Source organism: Pipistrellus kuhlii, unplaced genomic scaffold, assembly GCF_014108245.1.
Source record: "Pipistrellus kuhlii isolate mPipKuh1 unplaced genomic scaffold, mPipKuh1.p scaffold_m20_p_1, whole genome shotgun sequence".
NCBI classification, from domain to species: domain Eukaryota; kingdom Metazoa; phylum Chordata; class Mammalia; order Chiroptera; family Vespertilionidae; genus Pipistrellus; species Pipistrellus kuhlii.
In genome coordinates, this window is record NW_023425404.1 from 25,726,736 (window position 1) to 25,753,177 (window position 26,442).

Consider the following 26,442-nt stretch of genomic DNA (forward strand, 5'->3'; position numbering starts at 1 on the left):
GCACCTGGCCCCAGCAGATGTCAGGATGAAGAGCAAGCAGCTTGTTCCTGAGCAAACACCTTTGACACAAGAGTCACCCGGGCCGCCCTCCTAACTAGCATGGGCCTCTGTCTCCACTTCATGGAGTCAAGAATCAACGGCTCCACCAGGTGCCTTTGGGGTGTTACAAGACCAGCCCTCTGCTGATGGTCACTTCTTTTCCTATACACACCATCCTGGGAAGATCCCATGAGTGGCAGGTGCCCATATGCAGTCTGTCCTAGGATGCAAGACACCTGGAAAAATCTGTCCCTGGCTCAAACTGTGGGCAATACAGCTTCTGCCAACTGCTGCACACCTACAAGCTGCTAGGGGACCACCTGCATGCTGCTCCAGCCTGGTTGCTTTACACTGGTCACCGACCTCCAGGAAACTTACTAGTTCTGCCATGCCGAACAAGGTTATAGCCTGCTTCCAGGCATCCCTCACTCCTCCCTTTCAGCTCTCTCCATTGTTTTTGGGGGGCAACTCAGCTCCCAAATACATGGTCATTCTCTGCTCCCTGTAGGTTCTCCCCAATCTGAGTAATCAGGGTTTCCTACCTCAACTGGCTCCAATAGTGGCAAGGAGAGCCACTGGAGACCCAGGACACACAGCTCCCTCTGCATTTTGATGCTCCCTTCCTCCCCCAGTGAGTAAACTTTCAGTGGGCAGTTGGAGATGGATGAGGCAAGCAGGCTAGTGTGGCCCTTCATATTCAGAGCAACTAAGAACTGGGAATATTTAACCTAGAAGGAATGACTTGGAGAGCATAGACTATCTTGGCATATCTGAAAAGTAACCAAATGAGAGTGTGATAAGTTTCTGGAGTAAGGAAGTAAGAAAAATTGATGCAAGTAACAGGAATAGACTTTTAATAAAATTAAATAACCATTAGCCCCTAACTAGAACAGGCAGTATTGACTTCCTGCCCTTTCAGAGGCAAAAAGGTGAATTTGGGTTGGAATGTTGAGGAAGAGGACACAAATAAGACACCAGACGGAGTCCTCTGAGTCTCTTACAATTATTTTATTTTTAAAAAATTCCAACATAGAGGAAGATTAAAAAAATAATACAATTATACAATTCTTAGAAACCAAACTCTGGAGAGAAGAGTAGCAAGGAAAGGTTGTAAAACAGAAGTCAAGATTTCTGTTTGTTTTCAGGTGGCAAAGACATAAGTAGCTTTACAGCAAAGCAAAGGAAGAGAGAGAAGATGCTGACACAGCATCTGGCCTTCAGATCAATTTCCCAATGGTTTTCTGAAAGCAGCCAGGTAAGGCCTGGGGAATCCCAAATCCCTAGGCAGGCATCCCAGGTCATATCCCTTAGAAATATTATTTGATAGCTGTGCTATAAAGTGAAATGGTTGGAAAGCAAAAATCTCCAAGCTATAAAAATAAATTTCACTTTCATTCATTTAAATATTTGAGCACAATTCGATGTCAGGCACTTTCTCCGGGCTGGGGATAAAGCAAAGAACAAAAGAGGCGATTCCGGCCCTCATGGAGCTAACTCTCCTTGGTAGGGTTTGGGGACTGACCAAGTATTTATTTGAAAATTATAAATGTTATAGGCAGGGGGATACTGGATGATCGAGAAAGAGCTGATGAGAAAGGTGACATTTAAACAGATCTCAGGATAGTGAAGAATCAAGTCAAGAACAGTAAGTTTTATACAAGAGAACCAGTGGAGGGCCCCATGGCAGAAGCATGACAAACCGCAGGGAGGCCAGGCACTTTAATGCTTCAATACTCAGTGGCATGGACATTTGTCAGTGGTTTTTTAGCATCTGAAGGGCTGTTTTTCATCCAATTATCATTTTTTAAATATGTTTTTATTGATTTCAGAGAGAGGGAGAGGAAGAGAGAAACATCAATGATGAGAATCATGGATAGACTGCCTCCTGCACATCCGCCCTGACTGGGAATCAAAACACCACCTCCTGATTCATAGATGTAAGTTCAACCACTAAGCCATACCAACCAGGCCAACCGATTTTTTTTTTTAAGCTTCTTCAACAACAAAAAAAGATAACACATGGCCTTGGCCAGGTGGCTCAGTTACTTGAGTGTCATCCCAGATACCAAAGGGTTTGGGGTTCGATTCCTGGTTGGGACACATACCTTCTAGGTGTGGGTTCGATCCCCAGTCAGGGTGTATTTGGGAGGCAACCTATCGATGTTTCTCTTCCTCCCTTCCTCTCTCTCTAAAAAAATCAATGAAAACATATCTTTGGGTGAGGATTAAAAAAAGATTAGCATAGTGCCTGGCAAGAAGGAAATTTAAAAAGATAATTATTATTACTTAATAAAATATTGATAGTAATAGTAAAAATAAAGTGGAGCTCTTCAACCTGAAGTGGAGGTGGTAAGCATGAAACCCTAAATATTTGCTTGTGCTTTCTGTAACCGGCAGCTCTTCTGGATAAGACTTACGTTGCACAGAATCCCAGAGAAGACCGGGGCTCAGCAGAGAGGTGTATAATCAACAATGCCTATCTCATCTTGTCTGAAGGTTGAAATTACTAACTATGTTGGCCTGTAATGCTAATAAAATCTATTAAGGCTTAATAAAATTAGAACAAGTCTGATAATAAGCATCCCTTTATTAGCTGATGCCATTACAAAAACCGATTACATTAGCAACAAAAAGTGTTTTCTTGAGTGGAAGTCAGAGGCAGTTATTCCCCAAAATGTTAAGTAAAACAGTGCACAACATCAGTATTAAAATGTTAAATTTTACATTGTCTTTACTTTTGATCTTCTGAACAATTTATTGAGCAAAATAAGAAAAAAGATTACATGTTTATTTTATTTTCAGGAATGTAAAGGTCTAATTATTCAAACAGTTTTTATTATAAAACTAAACTCTGAAGGTGTCTACAGAGTTGGCTTTTTTTGCTCTCTTTAAATCAGTAGTCTAACAAGGATTAGAAAAGATGAAACTCTGTTCAGTGTTTCTGACGAAGTAGAAAGGGTGAAAACATAAATAAGGCTTTAATTTGGCAAAATATAATACAACGCCTCCTGTTATTCTTGAGTGAACAGTTTCTCAATTACTTCACTCTGTAAAAGATCAGAAATAAATTCATTTTAAAACAAAGAAACAAAGGCAATCAGAAACTTCTGACAACCACTAGAAGTACATATTCCATTTGAACTAGCATGGTCCTTTCAACTAGGATCAAAGCAATTAGTATTAATGGTAATCCAAGAGAAAAATTCGGAAAACTTTTACATGGATTTTAAGATATATGAGTCAAAACCTCATACCAAACTTAGAATAATGCAAGGGTGTTAAAACACTATTAAAAACATTTAAGGAAACAAAGACAGAATCCATTTTTGTTAGTTCTACTCAAGAGCCCTCTACAGCTATTCCAGTGAGTGAGTAGCCCTGAAAAGAGGGACTGAAATTTACAACTTTCCACTCATGTGTAAATAGGTTCAGAGTCTTTCTGAGGTCATATGAAGCTTTCCAAGACTGATAAAATGACTAAAGAAATTACCTTCAAAGGACATAACCAAGTACATCATGTGAATTTTTATAGGATGCTGGTTTGGGAAAAATAAAAGCTATGTGGGGTATAACTGAGGGAACTTAAACATGGGTCTAATACTGGATGATGATATAGAACTACTGTTTTATTCTGGGGATGTGATACCGATACTGTGGACTTGTAAAGGAATGTGTTTGTTCTTAGAATATGCACACCGGAGTGCTCAGGGATAAAATGTCATCATTACTTTCAAATGGTTTGACATCAGCAAACATATATATATATATATACATATATACATATATATATATATATATATATATATATACATATATACATATATATACATATATATAACATATATAAACATATATATGTATATATGTGTATATATATATATACACACACACACACACACACACACACACACACACACATATATATATATATATATATATATAGAGAGAGAGAGAGAGAGAGAGAGAGAGAGAAGGTAAGCTACGTGAATGTACTATTCACTCAACACTCCTTTGGGTGAAATTTTTCAAAATAAAAATTTGAGGGGGAAAAGAAGCAATTAGAAAGTAAAAGTTATCACAGGCTATCATGTTATCTAAAGATTAACAGCTGGTCAAAAAGTACATATATTAAACTATAAAGTGCTATGTAAACACATTACAGAAAATGAAAACCTGATCAAGTGTAAAGTGGAGAAATAAAAGCTAGTTTTTATCTGGAACGTCAATATTATACTTCAATAGTTCAATTAGTTCTTTCTTCCCCGGAAACATGAGACAGTAGTATCATAAAATAATCTATTTGTCAATGAGAGTAGGGAAAGCACATACATCTTCACCCCAATTTTTCTGGATAACACTGAGAGCCTCTCCCATTCATTATCAAATACATACCAACTTTAGGAAAAAGTCAGAATTAACAAAAGAAACTCTAGAAAGCTGGCAACAAAAGACGAGGCAAATGAGGAGAAAAGGAAGAAGTGACAGAAGGGATGAAAGCACACAGAGCCTGAATCAGGGAGAACAAAAGTACTGATTCAGAGCACAGGCCCTGTGCCCAGACCACTTTGATTTAAAACCCAGCTCAACAGTTACTAGCTGTGTGACCTTCAGAAAGTTACAGAATCAATTCTGGGTCTATTATATAATGGGAATTAAAAATTAACAATACCTACCTATCCACCATGCTGGATATTGTGAAGATTGCATGAATGACAATGCCTATGTGCTAGAAGCATGCTCATGCTTGGAGGAACACTCATGAAGCGTCAGCTATTAAAGTTTTCATCCTCCCTCCACGTGACTCCACAAACTGGTTCCAAGGTCAGGGAAGCTCAATCTTTTGTGTCCATCTAAAAGCCATAGGTTGAGATTCTAACCCCCAATGTAAATGGTATTTGGAAGTGGGGTCTTTGGAAGACTCCACTGTCATGAATGGGATCAGTGCCCTTATAAGTAGGACCCAGAGACCTCCCTCACCCTCCTGCCATGTGAGGACAGAAAGGGAAGATGGCCCCCTTTAAACCAGGAAGGTTTCACTAGAAACAGAATCAGCTGGCACCTTGATCTTGGACTCCCAGCCTCCAGAACTGTGAGAAATTGTTGTTTAAGCCATTCAGTCTGTGGGGTTTTGTTATAGTGGTCCAAACAGATCAAAACACTGGGGTGATGAAGTTTTCTGATATAGACAGGTACACACTTAGAACACAAAGGCAGGCAAATAGGAAACATAAAGAAGAGTAGATTATCTGGGAACAAAAAAAGTATATTATAAAATACTAGTAGTTAAGATAATTAACTAATTATTTATTTTTTTTAAAGTAGGGGTCTGATAGCCTTCTTTTGGGGGCTTGCAGGGAGAAAGGAATAGCAGATGGGCAGGAAGACATCCAGAAGAAAAGAAGGTTAAGGTCTTACCAATTAAGGATATAAGTAAATACTTGTATTCCTAACTACTTACTGTGTATTAGGATTTAGAACACTAAATTACTATCACCTCTCATTTGTCTTTTAAAAATAGCTTTTCCCATACTGATAATGTACAGCATTATTTTAAACAATTCATATATATTAAAAACAAGTCTCCTGATATCAGTTTTAACCTATTACCTACATTCTGATGATTTAAACATTGCACAAAAATGATGGCTGAAGTTAAAAACCTGAGAGAGACACCAACAGTTAAGGAAGAGCTGAGGGAACCAAGCAATGTGTGGGAGGAGCAGCTGTCAGTGCTGGTAGAACACACAGAGGAAGGAGGTCCTCAGGGCCTGGTGGCCCTCCACCTTCACACCCCCATCCTATCCCTCTCTGTACCACTGTTCAGCTCCACCCTCCCTTCCACTTGCCAGAGAGGGACTTATGCTCATCAGCTGACAAGAAACTGCTGAGCTATCACTTACGGGAGCTGCCTGCCAAACAGTTCACTTTTAGCTATGTTCCAGAGTACAGATATTTATTTAACAAGGTACTGTAATTTGATAAATCAAGATCAAAAAATTTTTAAAAATAAAAGTGCTATTACCAATGATCAGTATAAATGTCAAATTTAATAATGATTAAGGCAAATGTGGAAAAAGGCCAAGTCAAAGATGGTTCACAAGACTTAATATGAGCAACCCATGTGTGTGGGGGGGAAATAAAATATTCAAGAACACCTTTGAGATGCTGGAGAGGTACTACTGATGAGGTCTAAAGACAAGGGTAATCGGTGATCTCATAACTTTTTAAGCTCTTGGAAGTGAGCCCTTCCCTTATAACACAAAGGCCTATGGACTGACTTCAGCCTATTTAGCATATTTCAGTATCTTCCATGCAAACAAAGGATATGTATTAGATTCAGCAATTAGGAAATCATTAATGACTTCAGCAAAAAAAAAGTTTCATCGGAAAGGCAGGAAAAGAAGCTGTTCTAGACTAGATGAACAAGTTAATATCAAGAAGTAGATGTTATGAGAATAGTTTCTTATTTTAAGAATTTTGTTGAACAGTGAAGTAAAAGGAAAAATAGGCTGGTAACCTGAAGGAAGTGCTCAGTTAAAATAAGACATCTGAGCAGGTTTTCAAGACTGAACAGAAGGAGCACGTGGAGAGAAGAGTAGGGCTTAAGGCATGGGAAGCAGGAAGTAAGGGCATTTCCTATTTTTGGAAGGTGGTAATATGACAGAGGTGTAACTCTAGGTAACTGAAAGGTCAACATCCTAAGGCTAAAAGACTACGAAATAATTATTTTGCTGACAGGTTAAAAGAATGAACTGGATTTATTTGGAAAGTCTTCTTAAAGGCAACTGGCCAGAAATAGCATTTTAAAGAAGAGCATATGCTAAGGCAGGCCAGAGGATAATCATTCTATAAAAGTGAGACAGGCCCTGGCTAGGTGGCTCATTTGGTTGGAGCATCATCCCGTACACTGAAAGGTTGGGGTTCAATTCCCAGTCAGGGCACTCACCTAGGTTGTGGGTTTGATCCCTGGCTGGGCTGAGTGTAGGAAGGCAACCAACTGATGCCTCTGTCTCACATCAATGTCTCTCTTGTCTGTCTCTCTCCTTTCCCCTCTCTCTTAAAAGTTAACAAGAATGCCCTTGAGTGAGGATTAAGAAAAGAGACAGAATGCCCCTGTAATAAAAATAGCTGTCCAATGGAAGCATGGACCAGAATGCGGAATCTCAGAGGGAAGGCGGGGGAGGGTGGGTGTGTGGGAAGTAATCAACCAAAGACCTTATATGCACACATGTATAACCCATGGGCACAGACAACAAGATGGTGATGGCCTGGGATGGAGGGTGTGGTTGGGGTCAATGGGGAGAGAAAAGGGGCATATGCAATACTTTCAACAATAAAGATTAAAAAAAATAAAGTTAAAGCATAGGATATAAAATAAATAAAAATAAAAGTAACCCAGGTCTAAAATAAAAAAATAGCTGTCCATTCCAGCTTTTCCAGGACACCTAACTTACCCTGAGGTCTCTGTACAGACTTAAAGAGTCTTAAGTAAGGGTTTTGAAAGAGACAATTCTGTGATGAGTGGCCCCTTTGTGTTGTATAAGCCACTCCACTCATCCCCAAATACCATGATTACTTTAGAACAAACAGCTTTGAAAGAAGAATATCTGAAGTACTTCATGCATATTGTAATATCCTAATTACCCAAGGTTAATATGGCTTAAATCATTCTGAAAACTGGTAAAACCCAGGAATTAACCAATCAATTAATCTTATTCACCAGCTAAAACACAAGTTAAAAAATACATATATATTTTAAACTTACTTTTAGTTATAGCTGATACACAATATTATATTAGTTTCAGGTATACAACAGTTATTCCACATTTTAATACCTTGCAAAGTGATCACCACAATAAGTCAATCAGCCATGTGTCATCAATCATAGTTATCATATTACTGACCATATGCCCTATGCTGCACGTTACATTCCTGCAAGTCTGAGCAATAAAATTTCTTAACATGGTTTGGTTAGTGATGGATTTATTTATCTTCAATTATGACCATCACTTCAGAAGATAAAAAATGGATCTGGTTAGCTTTATAAGCAAGCAAAGAAACAAAAAATCCAGCATTCAATTTGAAGAAATTGTGATGACCTGATTTTCAGCTCAGAATCTTAACTTGGTAAAAACATCACAGTCACTTTATTTTACCAAGTCATTAAAAAAAAAAAAAAATGCAGAGATACTTTACCAGAACTTAGATCAGAATAAAGTAAAGGAGTTGCAGACATTATGGCAATGAACAAAACCTAGGTAAACAAGTTACAAGAGTGTATGTTTCATACAAAAGTCAAGGCAGGTAAAAATAAAGAGATTTTTCCCTCCCTGAAGCTGGAAGATCAAAATATGTACAAAATGGTAATAAAGCTCCAAAAAAGCTAAAGCTGTTACTGCAGGTTCTGAAAGAGATAGAGGAAATATTTCTGCTAGGGCAGTAACAGCTCCTGTATTTATGATAAACACACAGTACACATTCACTCACATATACACACTATGCCTATTACCCACAGCAGTGGGTAGACAGTAACAATTCAGTTATTCTTACCTGCTGCTGGGTAGTGTTCTTTCTCCTTTGTGAGCGTTTGGTTTACCGCCTGAAGCAACTGTTGTAACTGTGCTACAGTCTGATTTAGACTTACAGACATTGTCTCCTTCTCAGAAGACTCCTAAAACAAAGATGGAAGAAAGTAGTGAAAAACTCCAAATACAAGAAAAGGGCAGAACATTTTTGTTTTAAATGCAACATGAAAAATCTGAAAGGTGACATGAAAATCAACAGTAAAAACCACATAGAGAAAGAGTGTTTGATACCTAGTGATGCAAATTCGTTTGCACCAAAGAAAGCTGTCATAAATGTCACTGGACCACAAAGGGAAAAACCTAGAATCTCTGAATGTCAGATATGAATTCATTTCTCTGATCAGGAAAAAAATATGTGGGGCACCAAAGAAGAGAACGTTCATAATAACAGTAAAAAAAACAATAAACATATACTGAGCTTTTCCAAGTGCTAGGCACTGCTGAGTTACCAGCTATTTTAAGTGATTTGTATCAGCAGTTGCCAACCAGTGGTCCACGGACCATTGGTAGCCCGTGAGGTCTGAAAGATTGGCGACCGCTGATTTATATAGTAACTAATATTCCTTTCAACAATCCTACAATATAGTTACTATTATAATTACCTTTTACAAATGGAGCAACTAAACCACAGAGAGGCTAAGGAATTTGCCTGAAGTCTCGCAACTACTAAGTAGTAGGGGCAGGATTCTAACACACGCAGTCTATACTCTTAAACAGTATACCAAAATACCTGCCAACACAAACCGTGATTAACATCTTACTAAGCTAAAGGAAAATAAACATTAATAAAAACACTGCATTTCAAAGATAGGTTATCAGTTTAAAAAGAGCAACATGACTGATGGAAGTACATTACAAAGGGTTTTTTTTTTGTTTTTTTTTTATCCTCAGAGGATTTTTAAAATAATTGATTTGAGAGAGAGAGAGGAAGGGGGAGAGAGGGAGGGAAGAAGGGAAAGAAGAAGAAAGAGAGGAGGGAGAGAGGAAGAGGAAGAAAAGGGAGAGAGAGAAACAGAAAGGAGAGGAAGGGAGGGAAGGAGGGAGGGGGGGGGAGAGAGAGAGAGAGAGAGAGAGAGAGAGAGAGAGAGAGAGAGAGAGAGAGAGGAGAAAAACATTGATCAGTTGCTTCTGATGTACGGGGCCCTGACTGGGATTGAACCTGCAACCTTTTGGTATGTAGGATGATCTAACCAACTAAGGAACCCACCCAGAACTACAAAGGCATTTTTTAAGTCATAGATGGATCTTGTACATGTTTTACTTCACTTAATTTATAAGGTAATTAGCCCTGAGATTTGAAGTTAAAGAAAAGACATACCATTTCTGGAGAAACATCACTATTCTCAATAACAGTAGTATCTCCAGCAGCTTTTACTATTTTTGACTGGATAAGATCCAATGACTGTTGAGCCTGGAAAGAAAGCAATATGGTAGCCTCCATATACTACAACTGATAATTAAATATAGACAAGAAAGCAATGAGTGATTTTCTTACATCTTTTGTACAAGTAAAAAGCTCTTCTAAAAGCACAATGTAAAGCCAACCTATTCAGTTTTTTCTCCAAAATGAAAACAGCTTCCTCCCCCACCAGACTATAAAAACACATGGCTCACTGTTTTAAAAAGTTCAAACAATACACATTTAGTTTAACATTAGCTAGGTCAGGGGTCAGCCAAGTCTGGCCACAGCCTGTTTTTATACTGCACATGAGCTAAGAATGGTATTTAAATTTGTAAAGGATTATGTTAAACAAACAAACAAAGAACAGTAGGTGAGAGGAAGTCATATGTGGCCCACAAATCCTAAAATCAGTTTGTGGTTTTGCTGACCCCTAGTCTAGATCCCTCTTCTGTGCATATAAGGGCAAACAGAAAACTGGCCAAAAAAAAAAAAAAAAAAAAAATGTATAAATGGTCTTTAACACACATGCTGTTTTATACTTGTTCGTTTTACATTGTATTTCGTTAACTTTTTCATGTCAATAAATATTTATGTGTATTTCCAATCAACTTCAGGTCTTTCTATATAGATATGGGCACATCACTGTTGCTTATTATTGCCATTTTAGCCATCACAAATAACATGGCATATCTAGTATCTTTGAGTGCCTGTTTAATATCCTGAAAGTATATCTGAGAAACTAAATTGCTAAGCTAAAACTACAAGTTTTATATATTTGGTCCAGAGGTAAAAAATTACCACATACTAAAGTAAACTAGACTGCTCAGCCTGGACAATTGTATCATGTACCTAAGTTTTGAGCTCTAAAACAAACTTCCCAAGTTCACATTTTATTTTCTGATAAGAATAACACCAAAATAATCTGAAGCAATTCTGAAGTCCTATACTTTTGCATAACATCATACATAACTAACAAAAACATTTCTTTCAACTTTTGAAAAAGTGACATATTTGTTTTGCTAATGAACACAATCACAGCTCTAAAGCAACTTTGATAATAAGCACACATGAATTACACTTTGAAAAATATCTCAAAATTAAAATAACTTGTCAACCTAATGCAAAGAATTAAAAAATGTAATCCTAAAAACTGCCTATTTATGAGACTAAGAAACTGCCTATTTATGAGACTAAGAAAAATGTATTTTTACAGGTAATAAATGAAAGGAGCAAAGAGGTCTATATACATCTTTCAGATCCATGAAGATAAACAACTATATAATCTAACCCTCCCCTCAAAAAATATATGGCTGTAAATAAGTTTTTAAAAAAGAATGACTTCAATTAAATTTATTCTATACTTTATAAAGCAATTAATTACACAGATGTAATGAAATGATGAAGCAAATTAAAAATGTTAAAACAAGCCAAAAAGTTTAGTTCCAAAAACTATATAACAAATAGTTTGAATTTATAAACAAATTAATATAATAATGCAAAAAAACACACAAAATAACAGCAGAAGGCACAACATTGCATGATACAATAACATTTTCTGGACAACAGTGTCTTACCTTATGCAAGTCACCAGCTACCTTCTGTCTTTCACTTTGTTCAGTTTTAAGTTTTGTGAGTGTTTCATTTAACTGTGTTTTTAACTGTAAAAATAAAGGAACACCATAATTAATTTTATTGTCATCCTTCTTTGATTATGCTGAGATCTCTAGGACTGAAGAATGAATGAGAAAGAATGGGATCTCTAACAGTTATGCACAGTGAATTAGCCAATATGCTGCACCAGATGTATAGAGAAGCTAAGCAGTGGAGGATCCCATCTGTAAAGCTAAGTCAATGTAAGAAAAGCTACAGAAACAAACTAGAGAAGAAAACTGTAAATGTAAAAACAAAATCATCAAATTCTAATCAAGTGCCTTTAAAAGTATTCCTATTCACTATTCATAATTTATTCATATTTAAATTATTCAAATTAAAAAGCAAGTAGGCCCTAGCCAGTTTTGTTTAGTGGATAGAGGGTCAACCTGCAGACTTAAGGATCCTGGGTTCAATTCTGTCAAGAGTACATGCCAGGGTTGCGGACTTGATCCCCAATAGGGGGCATTAAGGAGGCAGCCAATCAATGATTCTCTCTTATTGATGTTTCTATCTCTCTCTCCCTTTCTCACTGAAATCAATAAAAATGTATTTTAAAAAATAAATAAAAGGCAAGTAGTCAGAAATTTTACTAATTTTTGAAGACTTTCATGATTATACAGTTAAGAAAAGTCAACTGTGTAATATTTTAAAAGACATTGAACAAAAGATTGCAAATCCAATAAAATTATATTGATAACTCCAAAAATTTTAATATTGCTTATCCTTTAAGATGACACTGAAGAAATCAGTGCAAGACCATACTGGCCTAATAATGGCAGCAAGAAATGTCTTAAGACATACTTCTCAATAACCAACTTGTCAAAACAGTATTAAAAAAAAACTTCCTTATTTAGACTCACCAAGTTAACTGATTTAGCCTCCCACCCAGAGGCACAACATTCCAAACAGGTTTGGAGACGCAAAAGGGGGAAATACAAGATACTGACATTTCAAATTGGAGGGAAAATTAATGGGGGATGTTCATTTGGAAATTATATTTAAATCCCAACTTCTTCAGTTGTTGCTCCTTTACTACACCAGAGAGGTTATTCCTTTGGTCCAAGAACACACAATGTATGGATAGACAAATAAAATTATTTTAATTTATCTTAAAATGTGGCAACAGTTTTCCTGAGCAAACAAACAGAAAAACTAAAATTAAGATTATAAACTCGATGTGAAAAAAACCCCACTGAAAATGGCCTCTTGCCTGGCCATAATGGCTCAGTGGTTGAGTGCTGACCTATAAACCAGGCGGTCACAGTTCAATTCCCAGTCAAGGCACATATTCGGGATGCAGGCTCGATTCCCCAATAAGGGGCATGTAAGAGGCAGCCGATTGATGATTCTCTCTCATCACTGATGTTCCTATCTTTCTTTCCCTCTCCCTTCCTCTCTCTGAAATCAATAAAATTAAAAATAAAAAAAAAGGCCTCCTGACAGAAATTGAGGAGCAAATAATCAAAGAGAACATCAATCTGAATGAAGACTCAACCATAATCCTGTGGGTTTGATGCCACTGTTAGAGTCAGTCACCAGGCACCAAAGTTAACAACAGTGTCTCCAACAACAGTAGGATAAATTATTTTCTAAAAACACATTATAGAGTAAGGCTTACAGCTGTAGCATAGCACAGTCCTGATTTGAACAATCAATGTATAGCGAACATATGTATAAAACTAGTCTCACTCTGCAGTGGGAATGATTCAATTAAAATAAAATGAAGGTAAAATAAAGGAAAATTTTTATTTAAAAACTAAAGAGGTTGCTGTGTGCATGTATGAGTTTGGGGGAGAAGGGCAAGGCTCTACATGTATATTCCATAGAGCCCTATTCTGAAAACTGATTCCCATAAATCACTAACATAACACAGAAAATCAACCACAAATGGATAAGTTAATAAGGTTTTTTTGGTACGGTATCTACAGCAGTATTAATAAGAAAATTCCAAACAGGGTAGGATTAACTTGGTGTAAGAAAACTTACTGTAATCTTCCTAGAGTTTATTATGGTACTTTTAAAAAATCTAATCACTTGCTATAACAATTTTTAAGTCACGGAAAGACATAACAATTGTTTTCAAAACATACTACAATATAGTCATATTTATCTAACAACTAAGCCTGACACAATCAGTATAAATTTCCAGAAATTTAATAATGGGAGTACTCTATGTCTATAGACATTTAGCTAACTTTAGTTAAATCTTTATCATGACTACTATGCCTAAATGATATGTTGATGATAAAGAATTTCACAAGCTTTTTATTAGATAACTATCTGTATAACAAAAGCCTAAGTGACCGCTAAGGTGGAACAACCAGAACAACCAGTCGCTATGATGCGCACTGACCACTAGGGGGCAGATGTTTAATGCAGGAGCTGCCCTCTGGTGGTCAGTGCACTCCCACAGGGGGAGCACCACTCAGCCAGAAGCCAGGTTCATGGCTGGTGAGTGCAGCAGCAGCGGTGGTGGTGGGAGTCTCTCCCGCCTCCGCAGCAGCGCTAAGGAACAGCGAGCTGAGTAGTTAGGAGTGAGTAGGCGAGTGGTAAGGAACGAGGGGTCCCAGGGATCAGGCCTAAGTCGGCAGTCGGACATCCCCCAAGGGGTCCCAGATTCCAAGAGGGTGCAGGCCCGGCTGAGGTACACCTCCCCCTCCCACAGCTTCCAGTGCAAGAATAAGCACTAGGCCACAAGTAATCTATAGAAAGTCCAGTTAAAATAAGAAGCTGGATTGGATTATTGCACTTGAATGAAGAGGCTGCATCTTCAACGTTTAATATTTTCCTCCTTCCAGGTCAAAAAATAAGAGGTCTAGTTAGTTATGGTAACTCTGAGAAGAGAATCTTCACAACTCTATTTCATTTCTTTATTCCATAACGCAATTCAAGAAATTAGGTTTCACAAAACATGGAAAATTTCTTTGAAAAAGAATTGCAAGCCAAACATGCTATTGTTAGAAGCTAAGAAAAGAAGGATCATCTTAGGAATCAAGAAAAGAAAAGATCACCTCAGGAGTCAATAGAATATGAAGATTATCTTAAACTTACAAAATTGCCAAGCTGAAGATGTTAGCAAGGAGAAAAAGTTTGGATGGTTTCTCCACATGTCAACACAAGTGTTTTCAGAGCCTACTTGATACCCAGTGGAGAACAAGCTTCTTACCAAATTTAGCTCTTCATTCTGTCTTACTGCTTCAGAATATGAATCATCAAGTTTTTTCTGCAATTCAGTCAACAGATCTTTCAGCTGCAATGAAGTTTAGAGTTTAAGATTGATCTCCTTATGGTAGCCAATGTTATGTATGCAACCTGGAAGCTCTGCCACAAACAACTTACACTAAAATATTTTACTACTCTGTTATAAACTTAATTTTAGTAGAGAAGCAAGGTTGAAAAAAAATCTACTATAAGTACCTCTCTGACTTCTGTGACATAGGTAGATCGTTCAATTTCTGCCTTCTCTAGTTCCATTTCCAAATTCTCTCGTTCTCTTCTCAGCTAGCAATGCAACAAAGAAGGAAAAGTTAACAAACACATTTACGATTTCCCTTCATGATACTTCTCTAAATGAAGAGTTATGACACTTCTGAATAAAAAACTATTATCTCAAAAACTACAAGATATTCTTAAAGTCTTAACAGATCTTAAAAAAAAACATATACTTAATGCTAAAAAGTCAAACAATGAAATAACATACATTTTCATTATCTTTATTTTCTCTTCTTAATTGTTCTAGCTCTTGTTCCAAAGATGTGTATGATAACTGCATCTGAAATATGAAACAATTATATGACCAACTAAACCACCAAAGATATAGATTTCTATCTTCTAGAATTTTAAACCAATTTCTTGAAATGCACCTCATTTAAAGCTATAATGAATTTTAAAAGACCTTAAAAATGAGTGTCACAGTTAACTTGATTTAAATTGCAGTAAAAATCCACCCCATTTGCATGTTATTATACTGGGCCTTGCCAGAAGTGCTTACATTTTTTAAATAATTAACTGACAACTGACTGTATTTAGTCCCCAAATGCACTAACATGGAGCACCATCAGCATCCCTAAATTCTGCCCAGATTGGTCCAGAAAAACAAGCAAGCAATGGATGGCACTCTTTATCACACCCAAGTAAATGGGAAATTAATATTGCACAAAAACATTCAGGTCCATAAAGAATGTAAAAACTTACTTTTTCTTGAATACTGTATGTCATGGGTCACAACATAATGGTATAAAAGTCATTTTTGCCTGGCCAGTGTTGCTCAATGGTTGAGCATTGGCCTATGAACCAGTAGGTAACAGATCGATTCCCGGTTAGGGCACACGCCCAGGGTTGTGGGCTTGATTCCCAGTAGGAGGCATGCAGGAGGCAGCTGATCAATAACTCTCTCATCACTGATGCTTCTATCTTTCTCTCCCTCTCCCTTCCTCTCTCTGAAATCAATAAAAACCTATTTTTAAAAAAGTAATTTGGAACTCCAAATAATTTAACTCATGTCACTGCATAGTAGTTCTGTCAATTTCAAAGCATTTTATATTCTTTATTATTATCCTTTAGTTGTACTCTAAACCAATGATTCTCAGTCTTGGGTAGGAATCATAATCACTTGAGGGGCTCTTTAAAGCAGACTGCTGGCCCCACAGTTTCAGATGCAGTTAAGTCTTGGGTGAGACTCAAGAATACATTTTTAACAAGTTTCCAGGTGATGCTGATGTTGCTGGTCCAGGGCCCACACTTTAAGAATCACTGCTCTAGCTGGTTTTTCTCAGTAGATAGAGCATCAGCCTGCAAACTGAAAGGTCCTGGGTTCAATTCTGGTCAAGGGCACATGTCCAGGTTGTGGGCTCTATCCCCTGTAGGGGGCATGCAGGAGGCAGCCAATCAATGATTCTATCTCATCGCTGATGTTTCTCTCTCTCTCTCCATCTCCCTTCCTCTCTGAAGTCAATAAAAATATATGCTTTTAAAAATCACTGTTCTAAATAAGCTCTTCCTTTTTAAAATACAGTACCTGTTTAATAGTCTTTTGTGATTCATCGACCTTAACTTTCCATTTATTTTCTTCCTGCTCCACACTTCTCTGTAGCTTCTGTAAAATACCTTCCTATGGACAAAAGAATAGTTATGAAAAATTCATGCTCTGATGCTAAAATAAACTATTTAAGCCACTAAGGAATAAGTTAATGATTTTTAAATGAAACCAAAATGTAGATTAAAAATCATTTCCTACCGTTTCTGCAAGGACGGATTTATATTTTTCACACTCTAGCTGTAACAATGTGTGCATTTCATCAGCTTCTTTCAATTTGTGCTCTAGAACCTGAAGAAAAAGTGACATAAAGAAAAATTCCCTGCTTTTACCAGAAAGTTTTGTGCTTCAAACTTGTTTCACTATTTACTGGTATATTGTGACAAATAGTTTCTAACTGTTTTAAAATGAAACAATTCATTTAAACCTTCTTAAAGAGCAATAAAGTACAATGACCTTTTTGGTCATTTGGTTTTTGCTAATGAAACTCTCCGAGTCTGTTTATTACAAAATATATTACACAATCTATATATATAAAAGCCTAAGCGACCGAAAGACCAGTTGACCAATTGCTATGACACGTACTGGCCACCAGGGGCAGACAATCAACACAGGAGCTGCCCCCTGGTAGTCAGTGCATTCCCAGCACACTACAACACTTGGGGGATGTTGGACTGCTGATTTCGGCCCAGCCAAAACCGGCAATCTGACATCCCATTAAATTGTCCTGGATTGCAAGAGGGCACAGGCCAGGCTGAGGGACCCCACCAGTGCATGATCAGCCCATTGCACTCAGTCCCAATCAGCTGGACCCCAACAGCAAGCTTATCTACTGCTCAGAGAATCTGCCCCTGGTGGTCAGTGCATGTCATAGAGACTGGTTGACCTATTGATTTCCTGCCCCTGGTGGTCAGTGCACATCATAGTGAGTGGTGGAGCAGCCTTAGCATATCATTAGCATATTATGCTTTGGTTATTCTGCCATTCAGTCTATTTGCATATTACCCTTTTATTATATGCTAGAGGCCTGGTGCACCAAATTCATGCATGGAGGCAAGGGGTATCCCTCAGCCCAGACTTCACCCTCTCCAATCTGGGATCCCTCTCACAATCCAGGACTGCTGGCTCCCAACTGCTTGCCTGCCTGTCTTCCTGATTACCCCTAACCACTTCTGCCTGCCAGCCTGTTCACCCTAACCACTCCCATGCCAACCTGGTTGATGTCTAACTGCCCTCCTGCCAGCCTGTTTGCACCCAACTTTTCTCCTCTGCCAACCTGGCCACCCTTAACTCCTCCCCTGCAGGCTTGATTGCCCCCAACTGCCCTCCCCTGCAGGCTTGATTGCCCCCAACTGCCCTCCCTTGCAGACCTAGTTCCCCCAAACTGCCCTCCCCTGCTGGCCATCTTGTGTCCAGATGGGGGCAGCTATCTTAAGTTGTTAACTGAGCAGGACCTATAAATACGTCAAACGTAAACATTATCAGGAACGGGTAGGATGTATGAATATGTCCTTGAAATATATGTTGCGCCCTGAGAGGGACGGTATATATTTTTGTAATCTTTATAACTGTAAAATTTGTAATTTTTTAATTCGATGTTTCCATTTTTTTTGTTGGTATTCTTTTCTATTTGTTTATAATTTTGTATTTTCCTTTGTGCTTTATATATAAACGAAAAATATATATTTCATTTATTTTAATTAAGTATAAATAAAAAAATAATAATAATATGAAATTATATCTTCCGGGTGTGACGTACTGACACGTCCTAGTGAAAGAGTATGCACTAGTAACAGGTTGTGTAATTAAAAAGGGAACTCCCCGGTTAACAGGTTAATCTTGTGTGTTGGAGTGATGGTCAATTTGCATATTACTCTTTTATTAGATAGGATAGAGGCCTGATACGTGGGTGGGTTTGCCCTGAAGGGTATCCTGGATCAGGGTGAGGGTTCCCTTGGGGCATGGGGCGGCCTGGGCGAGGGGCCTCTGGTGATTTGCAGGCCGGCCGTGCCCTCTGGTGACCCAAGCAGAAGCCCTGGTATCTGGGATATATTTATCTTCTACAATTGAAACTTTGTAGCCTGGAGCAAAGCCAATCCTTCTGCTCGCCCTATGGTGGCAGCCATTTCTGTTAGGATTTTACCTCCTATAATTAAAACTTTGTAGCCTGGAATGGAGGCCTAGGACCGCCAGGGCAGGTGGAAAGCTTTGTTTCTTCCGTTGCCGGGGGCAACCCTAGACTGCTCTCTCCAGCTCCATGGCTGCTGTCATTTTTCTTGGGATTTATCTTCTATAATTGAAACTTTGTATCCTTGAGTGGAAGCCTGGGCCGGCCAGGGTGTGTGGAAAGCTTGGCTTCCTCCATTACAGGGGAAACCCAAGCCTCCCCGTGCTCTCTGTTGTGGCAGCCATCTTGGTTGGGGTTAATCTGCATACTTGCTCTGATTGGCTGGGGGTATGGCTTGTGAGTGTAGTGGAGTGATGATTAATTTGCATATTACTCTTTTATTAGGTAGGATGGCTAGAGGTCCGGTGCACAAAAATTATGCATAGGGGGTGTGGGGGTGTGTCCCTCAGGCAAGCCTGAACCCTCTCCAATCTGGGACCCCTCAGGCAGTTGGACATCCCTCTCACAATCTGGGACTGCTGACTCCTACCAATTCGCCTGCCTGCCTGATTCACCCTAACCACTCTGCCTGCCAGCCTGATAGCTCCCTAACCACTTCCCTGCTGGCAGATCGTCCCCAACTGCCCTCCCCTGCCAACCCAATCGCCTCTAACTGCCCTCTCCTGCCTGCCCAATCATACCCAACTGCCTTCCTCTGTGGGGCTGAGGGGACTGGGGGACTGAGGTTGGATGAGGTGGGGCTGAGGGGATTGGGGGACTCCAGCTGGATGAGGCAGGGCTGAGTGGATTGGGCACTGCCATCTTGTGGCTGTGAGCACTGCCATCTTGTGAGGGTGTGGCAGTCAATTAGCATATTCCCTCTTTATTGACTGTGGGAATATGCTAATTGACTGTAACAGTCAATTAGCATTTCCCTCTATTGGGTGGGTTCATCACTCTTTAGCAGGATGGTAAAATCAAAGCAAATCCATATGTGAAATAAAGTCATAATACCTAAGCTATACACAAAAGAGGATTTGAATCATGCCACTTGACATACAAAGAAAAGTCAATCCCCAAATTTCAGTAGGCAAGGATAAAAACACATCTAGGATTTGAACACGTCTAATGATGTATCTGGGATTGCATTAGCAAACCAGTCAGTTTCTACCTACCTACCTCAACTGAGCTTTACTTTTTAAATTCAGGCTAAGAAGAGAGTAAGAAATAAATATTCAGTTTTAGAACTGAGTTGTACAGTTAAAGAAATAGTAAACATTAACTTTGTATATAAATCAAATGCAAGGAAGACCTATATTATAGCATTTTCACCAAAATTTACACAAAATGAAATCACCTTATGCTTTCTCAAAAAAAATCATTATTCTGCCCTGGCTGACGTAACCAAATGGTTAGAGTGACAGCCCGCCCACCAAAGGATCCCCAGTTGGATTCTCAATCAAGGGGATGTACCTAGATTGTGGATCTCATCCCCGATCCAGGGAGGCAACCAATCCCTGTGTTTCTCTCACATTGATGTGTTTTTTTCTCTCTCTCCTTGCCTTTCTCCTTCTCAAATTCAATGGAGAAAATAGCCTTAGGTGAGGATTAACAACAACAAAAAATCATTAGCCTATTCATACTACATCTTTTATCTTTCCAAAGCTCATAAAGACAAATTCTGATTTAATCATTTTTTTGTTAAAACAGATATTTCACTTCTTAAACTAACCTTAACCTCCTCTGACCCAGAAGTTCCAGTCACACATTCTTTTGCCTTCTTTTCAAATCCACGCAACCATTCACTATAATTCTGTGGAGAACAGTAAAAATAAACAATATTCAAAAATATATAAATAAAATAGGTAAACAATTTTAAGTAACTAATTTAAATTATGTATTGTGAAAGAAAACTAAATAGCCCTGGCCAGTGTGGCTCAGCTGGGTGAGTGTTGTCCTGTGCACCGAAAGGTATAGCTACACAGTCAGGGCACATGCCCAGGCTGTGTGCAGGATGCAGCTGATTGATGTTCCTCCCTCACATCTCCCTCTCTCTCTCTCTCTCTCTCTCTCTCTCTCTCTCTCTCTCTCTCTCTCTCGATGGATTCCTCGCTCCTCTCCCTTCCTTTCTTTCTAAAATCAATAAAAACTTTTTTTTTTTTAAAGAAAACTAAATAGACAAACTCCAGCCCTCTGAAAATTTCAAAGAAGAATAAATATAATGCATAAATTATATATAACCATCCTGGGCAGGAGGCGCAGCTGGCTGGAGCATCATCCTGTACACAAAAAGGTTGAAGGTTTGATTCCTGGTCAGGGTACATACCTAGGTTTCAGGTTTGATTCCCATCAAGGCAAGTATGAGGCAACCAATCAATGTTTTTATCTCACACTGATATTTCTATCTCTCTCTTTCCCCCTTCCTCTCTCTAAAAAACTAAAAAAATATATACTTGGGTGAAGATTTTTTAAAAATTATACATAACCAAGGCTTGAAAATAAACACTAAAAATATACCTATGGGCACATGCTCGCCCTCCCAGCAGCATGCCCACCCCTTTCCCTTCTTCTTCTCCACCAATAGGCATGCATCTCCTAAACTCTAAGGGACCCCACAGGGCTTACAACCAGGGAGCAATGGGCAGCAGCAGTTCATCCCAGGCTAATCCCCGGACTCTGTCCCGAAGGCCCCCTATTCCCTGACTTCTCGGTAAGCCAAAGCAGCCCAGCCTAGGCTCATTTTCCACCTAGTCTCTCTCCTGCTGCTTCTTCTACCCTAGTCCCTCCCTTGTTTCACTGTCCCCAGCTTTAATAAATGTCCTCTAAAATTAAATATATATACATAAGTTTTATATTATAGTTTTAGTCATTATTCTAAATTTTAGAACAATTTATTCTACATTTTGGATGCTTATCTAAATTTAATACTTTAATAGAGTATTTGTTAGATACTTTAAATCAAATTTCATCTTAATCCTCTTTTAAGTCTTTGGTTTACTTTATTCTAAGAAAAAATGAAAACAAATGAAATTCCTATTAACTGATGTAATTTAAAGCTTATTTACATGCTAAATCAGGATTCTCTACAATCTATCAAGTCAGAACAAAAAATGAAAACTGGATGTGAGATCATCCCATAGTACAATAAAATAAAATAAAATAATGCCCCTAAAGCACAAAATTTACATTTTCACATTATAAATTTGAACCAAGACTAAGTGGATACTATTAAAGTCCTATTTTGCTTCAAATACTGGGATTTAATATAAATAAGTCAGCTGAAAAACTGATTTAGTTGTTTAAAATTTGCAATCCTCCCTCCATGTCACATGGCTTACATCTCTCCTATGCTGATGAAATACACCACACTGCCTATGCAGTCGTCCTGCTCCCACCCATCCTAATCAGGCCTCTACTGACAACTTATGAATACAGGAAGGACAGAGGAACACACTGGCTACAGGAATTCAGTCAGCTACATCCAAACAGGGTAACTGCATATAAAACATAGGTTTTGTGGTGTGTTTACTTTTTAAAGGGTAGGGACTGCTAACAAATCGAAGGGAATTCATGGACTAAAAAAAAAAAAAATCTAAGAGACATCTTGAACAAATCACATGCTGGCCCTTCCTTGGGTCCTGACTGAAACACACTACAATAAGTAGTTATTGTTTCATTAAAATAGACAATTGATATGACAACTAGAAAAATGTACTGACTAAATATGTGAAATTAAAGATTTTAAAAAATGTAATAGTTTTATTTTAAGGAATCCTTATCTTTTATATATATATATATATATATATATATATATACACACACACACACACATATATGTATATATGTATATATGTATATACACACACACACATACAGAAATATTTATAGATGAGATGATCTTATGTTTAACTTCCTTCAAAACAATCTAGTAAGTGCAGAGTAAGAGGAAAAACAAGATGCTATGTATTACCAATTTATGCCACATATTATTAATTGTTGAAGTGGTATATCAGATTCATTATATTGTACTATTCTAATTCGAAATATGTATACAATTCTCCATTAAAATAAATGAAAATATCTACACCAACATTTAGGGAACTACATGCATTCACTGGCTTTCTCTGTCCTCAAATATCCACTGCATTGATTATATGAATCAAAGCAACTTTTCTCTTCCACTTAAAACACACACAACCTCAAGTTAAGAAAGTTGTTCCATATTATCTTCAAGACTTTTACTTGAAAACCTTAACAGGTGACCAAAATCTTGCATTGTGAACTAAAGAGAGGTTGGCTCATAGTATTAAATACCTTTAATTAAAAAGATAAAATGTTCCTAAAACTGGGAAGCAATCACTTAAAATAAAGTTCTATTTTGAATAAAGCCATTAAGAATATTATTGGCAGATTAACCATTAAGAAATCATTTTGTCCCAAATGTTTATGACCGTCTAAATATATGTCTCCTATTAAAATTTTATAGAATACAACAAAAGTATCAGGTGAAAAACAGGAATGAGTTTTGAATCTAAGTAACTCATCTTCATTACTTAGAAGCGCCCTAGGCTAACAATGGAAAAGAGTAAGGAATTGGTGCACTATTGAAAACAAGAGCAAGAGTGCAAATGCTGCTTACTCATAACTTTCTTGAACAGTAATAAAGATGTCATGCTTCACAAAATAATAAATTAATCTTACCAAATTTGAAGGAACAGACACCTTTGGAAATAATTTTTTGAGAACTTCTTTAGCTTCCAACTCAATAGCTTCCATGTGTTGTTGTCTTTCCTAAAGCAGAAGTTCAAATCAAACTTACAAGTTTATAGAATTAAAAAAAAAAAAAAAGACTACAGTTAAGTTGTAAGGGAGGAAAGAGTGAAAGTATTTCTTAAAATTTCATGTCAATATTGACAAATGTCAAATTTTCCCCATTTTGAATTATCAAAATGGCTTCCATAAAAACCTGCAAAATCTCTAAAGCATCCTAAATAACAAATAACGTCTTATATTAATCAAGCCAAGGCAATATCTAACAATATGGACATTTTCCTTGTCATTAGAAATCAAGTGACTTGCCCCTCTAGGAACACTTCAAAAAACAAGCAAATATAATAAAACCCAAAAAACAAAATGTACTTCCTGCAGCTAAAATTTTAAACTGCATGTACAAAAACAAAAAAACAAAACAAAAACTAGAAATGTAACAAACTACATGCAAAAAGTAGGCATCTGAGCAACATAACTGAGGCTTACTGCCTGACAAATCTCCACACAAAAAAATGCATCACCGATTGACTATAATGCCAGGGGATTAAAATGCCAAGTTCTATTATTTCCACCTTCAAGGTCAGGTAAAAATGCCTTTTTTAAACAAAGCAAAAAAAAAATAAATCAAAATTTGACGGGTGGTACATATGAGAAGAAGAGAAGGAGGAAATACTGATGTCATATTACTTCACCAATGTCAAATATCAAGAAAACTAATTCTGAAACTTTTATATGTACTCTGCCCACTGTAAATTTAAAGTATTACAAATGCATGTCTAAATTTGGTGAATTTAAATCCAAATCTAATGGATATCAATTAACTCAAAATCACAGTTTGTCAAAATTAGGGTAATGGCTTAGTCACACACAAAATAAAAATCTACTACTAAAACTATCTGTGTAAGATGAAAAAGGAGAGCTATAAAAATGCACATCTAAACCAAGCCAAGAAAATTATCCCAAAACACTTGTGAAGTTCAACAGGTGACAGAAATACAAGCAAGTTAGCAACATCTCAACTCAATCAATCCCCTCTCATCATTTAAATGTGATCTTTGAAATTTATTACAGATTTATGATGCACACACTTCAATTTATGAAAATCTAAAGTCATACCACACAATAAAAAGCTAGAGATTAATCATATTCTCTACACACACGAAGTTATTACTGTATTCTGGGTTAGTGGATAATTTTAAAAATAGATGTTTTAAAAGGGAGTATTTTAAATAATTCAATAAAGTTAACTATTTTTTAGGAATACACCCACCTGGCTGCATAAAATAAGGTATACTTATTCACGGAAAATATTTAACTACCAATTCAGAGACAATTAAGAGGTCTCTGAATTTTTAGCATCTGACCATAGAAATGATAACACAATCACTAAAGAAAATCACTCAGGAAAAGATACACTGTGAGCAGATTCTTTCTGATAAGTTCCCAAGGAAAAATGAATCTAAAGAAAATAAGTGTTGCCGAAACCGGTTTGGCTCAGTGGTAGAGCATCGGTCTGTGGACTGAAAGGTCCCGGATTCGATTCCGGACAGAGGCATGTACGTTGGTTGCGGGCACATCCCCAGTAGGGGGTGTGCAAGAGGCAGCTGGTCGATGTTTCTCTCTCATCGACGTTTCTAGCTCTCTATCTCTCTCCCTTCCTCTCTGTAAAAAGTCAATAAAATATATATTTAAAAAATAAAAATAAATGTTTAACTTTTAACCAAAAGGCACAAAGATGAGAAGTTACTTTTAATCTGTACTAATTCTAGCTAAAATGTTTTCATTTAACAAAGCAGTTTGTAGACACAATTTCCATTCCCCTGCAACACCTGAAAAATACCCAATAATTGAAAGTAATCATTATAATTTCCTTACTATCTTTGTCTAAGTAATATATATATATATATATACATATATATATATATGTATATATATGTATCTTTGTCTAAGTAATATATATATATATATACATATATTACTTGTATATATATACAAGTAATATATGTATATTACATATACATATACATATATTACATATACATATACATATACATATTACTTGTATATATATACAAGTAATATATGTATATTACATATACATATACATATATTACATATACATGTACATATACATATACATATATTACTTCCTAGAGGGGCAAGTCACTTGATTTCTAATGACAAGTAATATATGTATATATATATATATATATACAAATATATATATATATATAAAGTATCTTATATGTGAATCTAACATTTATAGTAGCTCCTCAAGAATATATACTCCTTACAGCATGACTTATGGTTCTGGTCAATCAATATCACTTTACACTTATGCTGAGGACTAGATTCCATTAAAATAGAGGAAGTCTGTAAATTCTATTATCTGTTGATTATTAGCTACACAAGAAGCCATCGTACACTTGGTGGTGAGTTTGGAAATGTGGATAAAATCTTATACTAATCACCAAGCACATGAAACATGGATAAACTCTAGCTTTCTTTTGGAATCATAACATGCCAAAATGCCTATATAACTTCTTGCAAGATTATTAAGGGACTAGAGGTCTGGTGCACAAAATTTGTGCACTTGTGGGGGGGGGTGTGGAATGGGGGGGAGAGTGTCCCTCAGACCAGCCTGCACCCTCTGACAGTCCAGAACCCCTTGGGGGATGTTCATCTGCCGGCATAGATTCAATCCCCTAGGGCAGTGGTTGGCAAACTCATTAGTCAACAGAGCTAAATAACAACAGTACAACGATTAAAATTTTTTTGAGAGCCAAATTTTTTAAACTTAAACTTCTTCTAACACCACTTCTTCAAAATAGACTCACCCACGCCGTGGTAT

At 37.2% G+C, this 26,442-nt stretch overlaps 1 protein-coding gene across 16 annotated transcripts in view; it reads right to left on the bottom strand.

The window, feature by feature from the left end:
- Positions 1 to 2,606: 2,606 nt before the first annotated feature.
- KTN1 (kinectin 1) overlaps positions 2,607 to 26,442 on the bottom strand; it is a 99,995-nt gene continuing 76,159 nt past the window's right edge. For 7 of the 16 annotated variants that reach the window (XM_036435923.2, XM_036435912.2, XM_036435869.2 and 4 more), the window contains 11 exons: positions 23,523 to 23,612; positions 20,554 to 20,634; positions 16,916 to 17,005; positions 16,697 to 16,789; positions 15,380 to 15,451; positions 15,097 to 15,180; positions 14,846 to 14,929; positions 11,601 to 11,684; positions 9,943 to 10,035; positions 8,590 to 8,710; positions 2,607 to 3,086 (listed from right to left, as the gene is read on the bottom strand). In XM_036435923.2, coding sequence (XP_036291816.1) covers positions 3,082 to 3,086; positions 8,590 to 8,710; positions 9,943 to 10,035; positions 11,601 to 11,684; positions 14,846 to 14,929; positions 15,097 to 15,180; positions 15,380 to 15,451; positions 16,697 to 16,789; positions 16,916 to 17,005; positions 20,554 to 20,634; positions 23,523 to 23,612 — 897 coding nt within the window. In that variant the 3' untranslated portion in view covers positions 2,607 to 3,081. Of the gene's footprint in view, positions 3,087 to 8,589; positions 8,711 to 9,942; positions 10,036 to 11,600; positions 11,685 to 14,730; positions 14,930 to 15,096; positions 15,181 to 15,379; positions 15,452 to 16,696; positions 16,790 to 16,915; positions 17,006 to 20,553; positions 20,635 to 23,522; positions 23,613 to 26,442 lie in introns of those variants that run through there. The other 9 variants (XM_036435932.2, XM_036435957.2, XM_036435886.2 and 6 more) reach the window with 7 other exon arrangements.